General features: G+C 46.3%; 2 protein-coding genes across 4 annotated transcripts in view; one reads left to right on the forward strand and one right to left on the reverse strand.

Moving 5' to 3' along the window:
- USP42 (ubiquitin specific peptidase 42) overlaps nucleotides 1-9,029 on the reverse strand; it is a 42,144-nt gene extending 33,115 nt beyond the window's left edge. The window contains exons 1-2 of the mRNA XM_044978999.1: nucleotides 8,725-9,029; nucleotides 2,048-2,294 (exon numbers count right to left, since the gene is read on the reverse strand). Coding sequence (XP_044834934.1) covers nucleotides 2,048-2,285 — 238 coding nt within the window. The 5' untranslated portion in view covers nucleotides 2,286-2,294; nucleotides 8,725-9,029. The remainder of the gene's footprint in view (nucleotides 1-2,047; nucleotides 2,295-8,724) is intronic.
- EIF2AK1 (eukaryotic translation initiation factor 2 alpha kinase 1) overlaps nucleotides 8,139-14,873 on the forward strand; it is a 52,469-nt gene continuing 45,734 nt past the window's right edge. Inside the window, exon 1 of one of the 3 annotated variants that reach the window (XM_044979004.1) lies at nucleotides 8,139-8,215. The gene's annotated coding sequence lies outside the window, so the exon portion shown is untranslated. Of the gene's footprint in view, nucleotides 8,216-9,165; nucleotides 9,239-14,873 lie in introns of those variants that run through there. The other 2 variants (XM_044979003.1, XM_044979008.1) reach the window with 2 other exon arrangements.

Genomic DNA, 14,873 nt, shown 5'->3' on the forward strand with positions numbered 1-14,873 from the left:
AATTAATCTTTTTTTCCTTATTGTAAATTACAAAGGAAAACTTACATTTTTTATGATTTAATAATTATAAGTATGACTGGATACCAAAGTAAGCAAGTAACAAGCACAATAAGTAACCCTTGATGATAGAATCATAGAGTCATAGAAGTGTGGGACTGGAAGGGACCTTGAAAGATCATCTAGTCCAGTGTTTTTCAAAGTTTGGGTCGCGACTCAGTACTGGGTCACAGCATGTAAGGCACTGGGTCATCTTGCTCAGCAACCAGGGACTCTAGTTGCTCTGGTTAGCACCGCCAACCGGGACGTTAAAAGTCCCGTCGGTGGTGCTGCCCAGCTAAGGCAGGCTAGTGCTTACCTGTTCCAACACCGCACTGCACCCCGGAAGCGGCCAGCAGCTGGTCCAGTTTCTAGACGGGGGGCCATGGGGCACCGCGCACCGCCCCCATCCTGTGCACTGGCTCCGGACTCCAACTGACCGGTTCCTGGCCAACGGGAGCTGGGGGGCAGTGCCTGTGGGCGAGAGCTGCTTGCACGCCACCGCCTAGGAGCTGGACCTGCTGCTGGCCGCTTCCGGGGCGCAGTGAGGTCTGTGGTGCCAGGACAGGTGGGGAGCCTGCCTCTCCACCCCAGTTGCGCCGCTGACCGGGAGCTGCCAGAGGTAAGCCTGTGCCCCAATCCCCTGCCCCAGCCCTAAGCCGCGCCCAGAGCCCCTTCCTGCACCCCAAACCCCTCATCCCCGGCCCCTTCCCAGAGCCTGCACCCCCAGCCCAGAGCCCTGACCCCCTCCTGCACCCCAACCCCCTGCCCCAGCCCAGAGCCCCCTCCCACACCCTGAACCCCTCATTCCCGGACTCACCCTGCAGCCCTGACCCCCACACCCCCATCCTCTGCCCCAGCCCAAAGCCCCCTCCCACACCCTGAACCCCTCATCCCCAGCTCCGTTGGGTCGCAGATATCAACAATTTTCTTCAACTGGGTTGCCAGAAAAAAGGTTTGAAAACCACTGATCTAGTCCAGTTCCCTGCACTCAAGGTAGGACTATGTAATAACTAGACCAGGGGTTCTCAAACTGTGGGTTAAGACTCCAAAGTGGGTCACAACTCTGTTTTAATGGGGTCACCAAGGCTGGCTTAAGACTTCCTGGGGCCCACGGCCGAAGCTGAAGCCCGAGCCCCACAGCCCAGGGCCGAAGCCAAGCCTGAGGGCATCAGCACTGGGTGGCAGGGCTCAGATTACAGGCCCTCTGCCTGGGGCTGAAGCACTTGGACTTCAGCTTTGGCCCCCTGCCAAGGGCGGTGGAGCTCAGGCTTTGGCCCCTGTCTCCCCACCTGGGGCAGTAGGTCTCAGGCGGGCTCAGGATTCGGTCCCGCCTCTGTTGTCAAAAGGAGGTTGCGGTACAATGAAGTCCAAGAACCCCTAAACTAGACCATTCCTGACAGTGTCTGTCTAACTTGTTCTTAAAAACCTCCAATGAGAGATTCCACAACCACTCTAGGCAATTTGTTCCGGTGCTTAACTACCCTGACAGGAAGTTTTTCCTATACCTCACTGGCTGCAATTTAAGTCCATTGTTTCTTGTCTTATCCTCAGAGTTTAACAAGAACAATTTTTCACCTTCCTTCTGTGATGTGAATATTGACACCAAGTACTTTAGGAGGAATATTATATTTCATAGAACTCTAAATAATATAGGCCACAAAAAGCAACACTGATAAAAACACATCCTTCTCTACAGAAATAAACACTTGAGTAAATAAGTATACTATAAGTAATGGAGAAACACCGCCTCTGCCCCCAAAACGTTTGTTATATTGCTTGTAAACATGTTCAAATTAAGTTCACAACATTGGCCATTTGAGCTCTCACACATGGTTCACAAGATTAGAATCTGCTGCTGCAGTCCTTAATCATAATAGTCCCATTTTATATCAATAGAATTACCCCAATGAGTAAGAACTGCAAGATGAGGACAGCAGACCCTACTAAATGGCAGCTGGTTTTATTTTTTCATAATTTGCATGGGGGGACAGGGACAGGAGATACTTACATTGATCTTTCTGAGCTGAAGGCTTGGATTTATCAGGTACAGATGAACTAGAATAAACTGCAGCACCAGGTACTGGTCCCAAAGTGATCTTGTGCTTTGGAACTTCCAAAGATGATACAGCACCCCAACTTGCAGAGGCTGAGTCCATGTCTCCAGTAGAGGGTACCACGGAGCTACAAGGCTGCTTCTGACAAGCTGCAGGGTTTGAAGACTCAGATACTCTGTCAACTATGGTCATTGTTCATCTCTGTAACAGAGTTGAAAGTTCTGTTTAATATGACAACTAATATTATATGAAAAAGCACTCCACAAGGAAGAGAATAGTAACGGTTACACTTTCCCCTTAATGAAACCAATTATCTTTACCAATGAGACACAAATAATTTAGAGGACTAAGTCTTTCATGTGAATGTTTGAAAAAATGCACCAAGACAAACTAAACAAAGTTTTCCAGCTGAATTAGACATAAGAACATAAGAAAGGCCGTACCGGGTCATTCCAAAGGTCCATCTAGCCCAGTATCTGTCTACCGACAGTGGCCAATGCCAGGTGCCCCAGAGGGAGTGAACCTAACAGGCAATGATCAAGTGATCTCTCTCCTGCCATCCATCTCCATCCTCTGACGAACAGAGGCTAGGGACACCATTTTTACCCATTCTGGCTAATAGCCATTTATGGACTTAGCCACCATGAATTTATCCAGTCCCCTTTTAAACATTGTTATAGTCCTAGCCTTCACAACCTCCTCAGGTAAGGAGTTCCACAAGTTGACTGTGCACTGCGTGAAGAAGAACTTCCTTTTATTTGTTTTAAACCTGCTGCCTATTAATTTCATTTGGTGACCCCTAGTTCTTGTATTATGGGAATAAGTAAATAACTTTTCCTTATCCACTTTCTCAACATCACTCATGATTTTATATACCTCTATCATGTCCCCCCTTAGTCTTCTCTTTTCCAAGCTGAAGAGTCCTAGCCTCTTTAATCTTTCCTCGTATGGGACCCTCTCTAAACCCCTAATCATTTTAGTTGTCCTTTTCTGAACCTTTTCTAGTGCTAGAATATCTTTTTTGAGGTGAGGAGACCACATCTGTACACAGTATTCGAGATGTGGGCGTAACATGGATTTATATAAGGGCAATAATATATTCTTAGTCTTATTCTCTATCCCCTTTTTAATGATACCTAACATCCTGTTTGCTTTTTTGATCGCCTCTGCACATCTTCAGAGAACTATCCACGATGACGCCAAGATCTTTTTCCTGACTCGTTGTAGCTAAATTAGCCCCCATCATGTTGTATGTATAGTTGGGGTTATTTTTTCCAATGTGCATTACTTTACATTTATCCACATTAAATTTCATTTGCCATTTTGTTGCCCAATCACTTAGTTTTGTGAGATCTTTTTGAAGTTCTTCACAATCTGCTTTGGTCTTAACTATCTTGAGAAGTTTAGTATCATCTGCAAACTTGGCCACCTCACTGTTTACCCCTTTCTCCAGATCATTTATGAATAAATTGAATAGGATTGGTCCTAGGACTGACCCTTGGGGAACACCACTAGTTACCCCTCTCCATTCTGAGAATTTACCATTAATTCCTACCCTTTGTTCCCTGTCCTTTAACCAGTTCTCAATCCATGAAAGGACCTTCCCTTTTATCCCATGACAGCTTAATTTACGTAAGAGCCTTTGGTGAGGGACCTTGTCAAAGGCTTTCTGGAAATCCAAGTACACTATGCCCACCGGATCCCCCTTGTCCACATGTTTGTTGACCCCTTCAAAGAACTCTAATAGATTAGTAAGACACGATTTCCCTTTACAGAAACCATGTTGACTATTGCTCACTAGACCACTACCACTTTTGTCTTTCATGAGTTTTTTTTTCCAGTAACCAGAATTGTTTAATAGCAAACCCTTGTGAAAATACCGCTTAGGTAAACTTTGCATTCAGCTTTGACTGCAACAGTATTTTTCCCACAAAAGTGTAAACTGGTCAACCATTTTTGCATTTGATGACATTAAAATTTTGTAAAACAATTGAAGAGGAAATACTGTACAAAGGCTGAGACCCCAAAAAAAAAAAAAATCGTTTTAGATGTCTTTTGCCAGGCTCTAGCATAAAGAGCATTTTAAAACATGAAATTTTAATCCCTAAAGAAGATTAAGAGTTTTGGTATAGCCAATATTGACTCAGAGACAGAGCCAATGTGTTTTTATTAAAATGTTTCTGTCGTATGTATATAAATGAACCTGTGATTAGCTAAGTTACCTGCACAATCAAAACACTCAGTCACCACTCCAATCTCTCCTTTCCAAATGATGATTTACGATCTATATATCTAGTGGTATCTTGTGCCATTTATATTTAGCATAACAAACTTGCATACAAACAAAAGGTACTTAAAAACTATACTAAGTTTTATTTAATGGTGAAGTGTCCAAATATTTATATCTTGAGCTTGGTTCCTTTTATTCAAGATGGCAAAATCTGGAAGCACTACAGAAACAATATGCTCAAGCCCGGACACTGGGAAAAGAAATGACTTTATTTGTCAGTCTGCTGCAAAACTGCTGATGGGCTCCAGAAGAAGCTATGTCTTACCCACTTAACATTTATGAGAACCACACAGCACAAGGACTTAGAGTGGGACATACCCCAGAGGAATCCCCTCTGGGGGTGAGGTAGGGGAAGAAAGATTTATATACGTATTTCTTCCAGGATTTTTTCTGACGTTCAAAGAAATATTTGCTTGGACATAATGTTGGTAACAAATAAAATTAAAATTGCATCAATTTAACATATCACAGTTACAACTATTATTGAAAGATCAGACCAAAAGGCAGATCTTTTTCCAGTTTGCTTACTTTGCGCATTTGACAGTAGTTTGTGCTAATTTTTCTGTAGAACAGAAGATTCCTATTTAAAAATTAAAGAAATGTGACAAGCCACAAATTGTTAGGGAAACTCGCGTGCAGGAGTACTAACTAGAAAAGTAATATTTTAAAAACTGACTAAATTTTGCAATGTTGTCTCTTTAAATATGTGCTATTGAGCATGTGCAGTAAATGTTACCACTTTCTATCACAAGTTTTATAGCAAGATTGTACATTATCTTATTTCAACATAAAGGATCTGATCCTGCAGCTTTTACTCACACAAGCAGCCCCATTAGCTTAACATAAGTAAGGGTGGCAGTATTTTTATTTGTTCTTGTGACGTCAATGAGATGGTATGTCTTAAACAGCTTTAAGATATGTGATGGAAGTGTTGTTTCATTAAAGTGAGGAGGTTAAATAAAGCAAACTAAGTTAACAGAGAGTGTCCACAAAACCACAAATTCTGAGTAAAAGTCCTAATTAAATTATAGGGCTCATTCTACATGAAGATTACCAAGTATGCTTGGTAATATACCAGAATTATAGAGAGAAACAATTTCAAATAGGTTCAAATTTTAATTACATGAGGGATGGGGGTGGGCTCTGAATGCTAGTGGATTCACACAACATTTAGACATTTCTATCCACCATTACTAAGAAGAAAATGCATAAAACTGAAATGAAAGAATTCTAAGTAGACTTTATGGAATCATTTTATTGAGAAATGGAGCCATCCTGATACTAAAAGATGACTCACATTGTGTATCAGGGCTTGCATCTGCAACTTGGTGATTTGAGAGAATCTCATCTGAGACAAAGTGAGCCAGGGACCTCAATGTAAGGTCCCTGGCTCACTGTGTCTCAGATGAGATTCTCTCAAATCACAAAGTTACAGATGCAAGCCCTGATACACAATGTGTAAGTGCCATCCCCTTAAAAGTCAGTTTTTCATGTTCTCAGTCAAAAGAAAAGATGCTTCAATAATATTCATCAATACACTGGGGGGAATCAAGAGTGAAAGGAAATTAAAAAGAAAAGAATACCACCAAATAAAAACTGAATATTTTAAACAAAATAAGAACACTATAGTCAAGACTTCTTATTTTTAAGCTTTTTTGAAAATTAATGATTGACAAATGCTTTGAAATTTCCAGGAGAAAAGTACTACAGATGTGCTAGGTACTATTACTACTAATAATAAATTAAATCCATTCCTTGTTCCAAATGTCTAACTTCTACTGTCCAAATTAAAAGAGTTATTTCAGGATAACTTCTTAGGTCAATGAACTGAACAGCACAGGACTACAAATATTTATATTATCTCCTGCACACATATCTACAATTTTTTCTATCCCTGAAACCACTTGCTATTGTAAATTTATTTCCTTATACAAGCAATGGCTTATAATATCTGCCCCAATATAGGATTAAGAAAGTAACAACTGATGTAATTACGTGCCACTAGAAGCAGCGTGGAGTTTTGCATCACTGTTAAGATCATGTCAGCAGTTCCATTAGAAACCACTATCAGTTTAACCTGACTGTAAACATTGGTCTGGCTGCATACTTGACACAAATCACAGCACTCAGGAACATTTACTTATATACAGTATACACATATATAAAATACATAAAACTAATATTTACAAAACTTTATTTGGCCCTGTTTAAAATAATGCAACATAGAAAGTGTTTTAACTTCAGATATTTAAATTATATATCCTACCACACAAGAACCTTTTTCTAATTTAGACTGCACTCTTAAAAGATTCAAACATAAAATGGTAATGACTGAAAATTGGTATGTACCACACCTTTTCATGATTTTTAATATACATATGTTAACATTGTGGAACCACATACGACTGATGTACAAAAAAGAGCTTTACATTACAGCCATCTAACAACTGGGGAAATAAAGTTGCATTCTAGTCTCAGCCTCATTTTAAAAGTCAGGATTTTTTTTAAACAGTAAATAAAGAAATGTAAAGGAAGAAGCAACAAACCATCAAAGCTAAGAAATACAAAATTAAGGCTATCATTCCATCCCTAAATGGATGTGTCACAACCTTAGAGTTACTTCAAAGAAACATTTTTCTATGTCTTATAAAGCACGCAGATACCTCACTTGAAAGCATTATGGTCTCACAGCATCACCTGTATGAAGGCTGTGCAAGTTAAAACAATGGGAAAATCTGAAAAAAGGTACAAATTTAAGTCTCTCCACCTCGTACAACTTGTTTCAAACAGATCCAAAATGACTCAGTTTGTACCACCATTCTGACTTCAGTTCTCATCTAAACACACTTTTTCCCTTACAATTTCTCTCCCCCGACTAACCCCTTATGCTTTCATTACTGGCCTGAATACTTTCATTTATTCACACCATAGACTTATAACATCAGGGTTTTGGGTCATTTTACATCCATTGTCCTACTGTGTAAAAAGTATTTGGGGAGGACAGAATGTGCACGAAGGATGCAGCCCAAAGTACTTTCCCAATTACACATAGAACATAAAGCACCGGTGAAATGAAGCCACCTCTAGAGGTAGAGGATGGCAGCCAGCTGGCACACTAGACATTGCACTAAAATATTTCGGAAAGAAAACATAGCTACAATTCTCGCCCCCCCCCCCCCCAATATACAATCCCAGTATCAGTCATATATTCCTAATATCAAAAATATTAGATACAGCCTCCCTGGGGGATGCCTATACTCTGCAGCAGCTGGGGAAACGGATTGGGTGGTTTAATGGGCCTTTTCCAACTCTATTGCCCATCATGATCCTATTGTGCTGGTGCCATGAAATCATCCACACCAAACCCTGAACACTGCAGTCCAGATGTCATCTGTGTCTGAGAGTCAAATGGGGGAAAATCCCCCCCCCCCATTCTCCAAATTCAGTAGCAGCCACAGGACCTACTTTGAGGGAGGAGTAGCAACGGGGTGGCACAAGCTCTGGGCCTAGTAACAGCAGATGGACCAAATACCGAGCGCCGGCTTCAGTTTGTTCCTCTCCCCGCCACGTTAGGGCCTGAAGCCCAGACACTGAGCGAGGGAAGGAGGAGAAGCGTCTGTAAAGGAATCACCCATTTGAGAGACAGTGTCCATGGCAACCAGGCGGGGCGGTAACAGTACAAGAGAAGCGCGCCCCCCCCCCCGGGAAGAATAGGGGGGGGGGGTCACGAGAGAATCCGCCCATCGCTAAGATGGGGAGCCGGGGGTAACGCCAGAAGCGGGGGGAGCCGGTACCACGAGACCCCCCCACCCGTGAGGGGGGGGAGCAGCAGGTAACAAGGCCGGACGGGAGGAGGGAGCCCCACGCTGGACTTGGCGGAGGATGGGGCGGTTACCCGAATCCCCCACCCCCGTGTGGCAGGGACGATGACCCCCGCCCTCGGGCGCGTCCCTCATTACTAGGGAAGCGGGGGCGGGGAGCTGGGCGCGGGAGCCGCAGGAGCGCGGCGAGCAGCGGGACACCCGGCTCCCGCCGGGAAAGGGGAGTAGCCGCCCGCCGGGGCAGGTCTCCCCGGGCCTGGCGGCGGCGAAGGAGCGAAATCCCGCCGCGCTCCTGGGGGCGGCGCCCTGCCCTGCCCAGGGGTCCCTCCCCCCTATACTGCCCGCAGGGAGGGGGGAAGGGGCCGGGTCCCGCTGCTCCGGGGGTGGGATGGGCCGGGCCCCCGCCAGCCCGCCCGGGCCCCTCCCCCGGCCCATTGATTTGTAGGGAGGGGGCAGCATGCGGCACTGCCGGGCTCCGCAAGGCCCCGGCGCGGCCCGTCTCCCTCCCCAGCCCCGTTACCTAGCTCGGCCCCGCTCGGCTCGGCGCTGCCGGGTCCCCTTCTCCGCAGCGCCCGCCTCAACCCGGCCGCTCCGCTCCGCCTCCTGTTCCAGCCCGTCGGGGAACAATGACGTCCCTCCGCCGGCCTCCTGCATCCGGGGCCCGGCGCCGGCCGGGGAGTGGGGGGGAGAACGCCTCCGGGTCACATAGGGACCAGCACCGCCCCTGCGCCTCCAGCGAGAACCGCCAGGGGGTGCTGCCGCGACCCGGCGCAGGCCCTGTCCTCAAAGGGCAGGGACTAGGGAGCGCAAAGGGCCGGAGCTTCAGGGAGCCGCAAACGCCAATTAAGGGAGCGTTACCAAAGTACAAAGGCAACATTGGGCCGCAAACACGCCACTAGGGACCGTCGCCAAGCTGTATGGTCATCATGGAGCCGTTAACAGGGCATGATTAAACTACGAGAACTGTGTGAACCGCAGGGAACCACAAACACGTGCAAAGGAAAAAAGCTATTGCCAACCCCAACCAGACAAAAGTGAGTCCAATACGCCTTGAAAATAACGATTAACTATGAGATTTTAAAAGAAATCACATCTTTTCACATCTGTGTTCAGTTTTTTAAGCCTTTGAAGTGATCCATCTATCCCCAATTTACACTGTATCATTTCAGGTTTATAATTCAGCCTTAAATACACATACATACACGCAGGGCTCCCTGCTGGCTACTTGGATGAGGATTCCACTTAGTTTTTCCTAAACGCTGAGCTGGGAAGCTACCATTCTATCCTTCTTCTATATCTCTGTCCTGCCTTCCTCCCAGTTAACCTCACATTTTGCCTCCATTCAGGGCTCAGACTAGATGTAACAGCCTCTTTTTCATGCTGCTATCTTGTACTCCAAAATCTAAGCTTTTATTTTCTTTTAAAAGGAAGTTTCAAGTGCTTACAGTTGATGCCATATGCTCAGGTCACATTTTTTAAGTTAACTGAACCTGAGACAATAGCTCTGAGATGTGTGAACTGCACCATTTATTTCAAAGGGTTCTAACACAGATGCTCAAGTAAAATTGTTTACATGTCAACATTGTCAAAATACATTTAAATGTCAACTATTTCACTGCTCATCAAAGCATGTAAGAAAAGAGAGGGAGGATCATATTAGGAATATCTACAATCCACAATTAATTAGCTTTTTGACACAAAAATGAGTGAGCTCCATCTTCCCCAAAAGAGTAGCCAACCCCAATAAACTAGTTAGTTTATTTAACTCTGTAGTGTAGACCAAGCCTTAGCAGAGCCCATCAGGGTATCTGATGCTTAAGGCTGTGAGTCTTCCACGGAGGTCATGGAAGTCACAGATTCCATGACTTTCCGAGACCTCTGTGACTTCTGCAGCGGCTGATCCCAGGGCAGCCAGAGCAGCTGGAGCGGCCCCATGGGCAGCCACACCGGCTGCTGCTCAGGCGGCCCCAGGCAGTTGGTCCCAGATATTGCCCTGGAGCAGCGTTCTGGGAGCAGCAGTGGCACCCTGGGATGTGCCCCCTGCCCCCCAGCAGCAGTGGTGGAGCCCCAGGCCTCCCCCCACGTGGAGTAGCAGGGCCCTAGGCTGCGGCCACCCGCCCAGAGCAGAAGCAGAGGTGGACGGGCCCTGGGCCACCCCCACACAGAGCAGCAGCGGTGGCAGGGTCCAGGCCACTGCCCCCTGCCCAGAGCAGCAGCAGCAGCAGTGGGGGGACCCCAGACTACCCTCCCCCCAGCGGCATGGGGCCCTGGACTAGGGTATTTTTAGTAAAAGTCATAGACAGATTACCAGCCCGTGACTTTTTGGTTATTGCCCATGACCTGTCCATGACTTTTACTAAAAATACCCATAACTAAATTGTAGCCTTACTGGTGCTCCATAAGAGCAGGTCAAGTTCAGAAAGCCCAGTGGAGCACAGAATCTTCAGAAGCCAGCCTAGGCAGAGCTCATTGGCGTATTTGGCTGCTATTCAGGCTGTGTCTACACTACGGAGAGACTATGTTGGCATAACCATGTCAGCATAGCTCACTAATGTATACACCACCAAGGCGTTTTTTTGTAGAAACACTGCCTCCATAAATGGCATTAGGTATGTCAGCAGAAGCCCCTTCTATCAGCATAGCTGTGTCTTTGCTGGGGGTTTTGTTGGGTTAGCTAGGTCAGTCAGGGGTATGTATTTTTTCACACCCCTGACAAATGTATCCATGCTGATATAACTGAGGACCAAGCCTCAGTTCTTTAGGCTGAGCCCAAGGAACACAGAGACCATGCATCTTGATAGTTTGAATATATACGCTTAACTACTGTGAATGCAGGCAGACAGCACCAATAGCTTTTTTTTTTTTCAGATTTGACTGTTTCATGCTCCCTCACAATCTCCTATTCCTCTCCTGCGCTTCATGTTCACTTGCCCCTATATTTTTCCTTCCTTTCCATCAGTTTCCTACAACTTACATTCTCCCTCTCTGACCCACCCTATTCTCCTGCATCCCCTCAGTCTCTCTCTTGCTGCACATTCCCCAACATCCCTCTTCTATGTTCTTGCTAGTCCACTCATTCCCTTGGTACCCCTACAGTCTCCTTTCTACCTTCTTCACATTCCCCTGCATGCTCCTCAGACTCTCTCCTGCTCCCCACATTCCCTTATGCCCCCTGAGTCTCCCTCCTCCTCCTCGCATACCCTTGCCCCCTCACAGTTTCCTGTCAAGTTTCCTGACCTTTGTTGATGGCATCCTGGCTTCAATCCCATTGAAAACAATGAGAGATGTCAGCTACTGAAGAGAATGGGTCTCTGAGTTTAGCATACTTACAGATGCACTGAACAAAATGGGGCATAGTTCTCATTCTCTCTCACACACACACACACACACACACAAAGCAGATAATGGGGTTCTGAGGGGTTCACAAAGAGTGGAGAATGGGGCTTAAACTAGGGTGGATCATACTGGGTGTAAAACTACATATTTTTTGTTTGTTTGAGAATATAGTATTCTCAGCTTTCATTCTTCAGTCTCTAGTCTTTGTGTAACCAATGCAGTGACATATGTATGAATTTGCAGAGAGCCTGAAACAATAGCTCAGAGGCAGTGAGGAGAACTGTCCTGTTCCTCTTTATGGGTACATCTACACTGTGGCTGGGATCTGTAATTCCCAGCTTGGTTAGACATACACAGGGTAGCTCTACTTGAGCTAGAATGCTAAAAATAGCAGTGTGGCTGCAGTGGCTTGGGGCACTGCTATTTTTAGCTCACTAGCTCAAGAAGCAGACCTAGCATGTGTACGTCTACCTGACCTGGAATTACACCTCCCAGCTAAAGTGTAGACATGCCTATAGGGTTTTAATTCAAATTAATTACAATAATTTAAATATCAATGTTAACTGTTTGTTAACCAGAACCTGTAGGAAAAGAGCAAGAGATCATTATAAAGATCTGCACAGCCTTTTGTGAGTGACAGCTTGCTGACTGGGCAGTTAAAAGTCCAGCTGGCAGCACAGTGAGGGCTGATAGGCTTCCTGCCCAGCTCCATGCAGCTCCTGGGAAGCAGCCAGCATGTTCATCTCCTAGGCAGAGGGGCAGCCATGAGGGCGCCGCGCACTGTCCCTGCTCCGAGCGCCAGCTCTGCAGCTCCCATTGGCCGGGAAATGTGGCCAATGGGAGCTGGTGGGGGGCAGTGCCTGCAGTGCTGGGGGGGGCATGCCTCAACCTAGGAGCCTGAGGGACATGTCGTCACTTCCTGGGAGCCGCCTGAGGTCAGCTCTGCCAGAGCCTGCACCCCAAACCCTGTCCCGTGCCCCAACCTTCATCCCAGTTCAGAACCCCCGCCCGCACCCAAACTCCCTCCTAGAGCCCGCACCGCACACCCCTTCCCACATCCCAACTCCCTACCCCAGCCCAGAGCCCCCTCCCACACTGTGAACCCCTCGGCCCCAGCCCAAAGCCCCCTCCTACATCCCAAACCCCTCAGCCCCAGCCCTACCCTGTTGTGTATTTGGTTGTCATGGGTTTTGTTACTAGGGCAACTGAGTTAGACTATTAAGGGATAGCTCAGCCGGTTTCAACCGGCTGAGTGAGCTCTCTGTTTCTGTAAATAAAATGGAGGTTTTGGTTAGCTGTCTGCTCTCTGGCCTCAAGTGATTGCTTCCTACACCGGCTGCCTCTAGGACATAACACTGGCGACGAGGGTGAGATTCCGGTGCTGCTCCAGTAACAGAAGGAAGTAGAAGTCAAGGTAAAGACCAAACAAAGAAAAAAAGCTGCTTGTTTGCACTGACTGTGAAAGTGAAACTAAAAATCATGGCTACTCTGACCAGGCCCCTGGAGTCTTTTGATGAGAATACAGAGCAGTGGCATGTGTATACTGAGCGTTTTGAGCTTTTTGGTATTGCAAATGACATTACAGAAGCGAAGAAGGTGCCAATATTCTTAACTGTTGTAGGGGCTAAAACCTACTCTCTGCTACGCAGCTTACTACACCCTGTTAAGCCTGAGACTAAATCTTACAGTGACATTGTGGAAATCCTGGGGTCTCATTTTTCCCCAAAACCACTGGTAATTGCTGAAAGATATAGGTTCCACAAAAGAGACCAAAAGGAAGATGAAACAGTTGTACAATTTGTAGCCATTTTAAAAAAGCTAGCAGAACACTGTGAATTTAAAGAGATGTTAAATGATGCCCTGCGTGACAGGTTAGTGTGTGGCCTCTGCAGTGAAGCTATACGGAAGCGCCTACTGACAGAGGCTCAGCTTACATTACAGAAGGCTGTTGATATTGCTGTCTCCATGGAACTGGCTACAAGGGAGGCACAATACATCGGTGCATCCCCTAGGGTGCAAAAAGTGTCACAAGAACTGACCCACAAAACGGTGCAGAGTCAAGAATGTTACCGCTGTGGTAAGCTGGGTCACCAGGCATCAGAATGCTGGTGTAAGGACCTGGTGTGTCGACACTGTGGCAAAAAGGGACACATTGAGTATGCCTGTAAACAAAAGAAAAAGAGGCCTGTGGTCTGGCCGACAAAAAGAGGAACCTTGCATACCCTAGAGCAGACCCAGGATGATCAAGGTGACACCTCCTCACAAGAGGAAGTGCCACTGCATGTTTTGTCTTTGGCAGCGGGCTCACATGAATACTGGGTAACCCCCTTATTGGAGGGCAAACCTATACGCATGGAACTAGACACCGGTGCAGCTGTCTCGCTGGTTCCTGAGACTGTGTATAAGGAAAAGCTACAGCATCTTCCGCTTAAGGCAACAAAAACTGTTCTGAAGACGTATACAGGTGAAGCTGTGCCCATGTTGGGCACTATTGATGTTAAGGTGGAGCTCAATGGACAGGCGGCTAAATTGCCACTGTTTGTGGTGAGAGGTGACTACCCAGCCTTAATGGGTAGGTCTTGGCTTGGGAAGATTCAGCTGAACTGGGCAGAAGTGCACCGGATGACTAAAGAAGAAACCAGTCTAACCCCTATACTAAGGAAACATGCTGCTGTTTTTGGAGATGATTTGGGAAGTATGAAGGGAATCACTGTGACATTGAACATTAAACCTGGCAGTCCACCAAAATATCTGAAAGCCCGAACTGTGCCATATGCCATCAGGCCAAAAGTTGAAGCAGACCTGGAGCGCCTGGTCACCAATGGAGTCCTAATACCAGTTACCCATAGCTCATGGGCCACTCCTATCGTTCCAATAGTGAAGAAAGATGGCTCTCTCCGGATTTGCGGTGATTTTAAAGTCACTGTCAACCCAGTGTTGTGTGCAGAGCAATACCCGCTTCCCCGCATCGATGACCTCTTCGCAGGCCTGGCTGGGGGACAAAAGTTCAGTAAGATTGATCTGAGTCAAGCATATTTACAGATGCACGTCGATGAAAAGTCCCAAGAGCTGTTGACTATTGTGACTCATAAGGGGCTTTATCGATACTGTCGCCTACCCTTCGGAATCACATCGGCTCCCGCCCTGTTCCAGAGGGCTATGGACCAGATCTTGTGTGGCTTGTCAGGAGTTCAGTGCTATCTGGATGATATCCTGGTCACTGGAAGAAATGAAGAGGATCACTTAAAGAATTTAGAGGCTACCCTACAAAGACTGGAAGAGTATGGCCTACGAGTTCGCAAAGACAAGTGTGAATTTTTCAAGCCCTCTGTT

The sequence above is a fragment of the Mauremys mutica genome, chromosome 11 (genome assembly GCF_020497125.1).
Source record: "Mauremys mutica isolate MM-2020 ecotype Southern chromosome 11, ASM2049712v1, whole genome shotgun sequence".
Classification (NCBI taxonomy): domain Eukaryota; kingdom Metazoa; phylum Chordata; order Testudines; family Geoemydidae; genus Mauremys; species Mauremys mutica.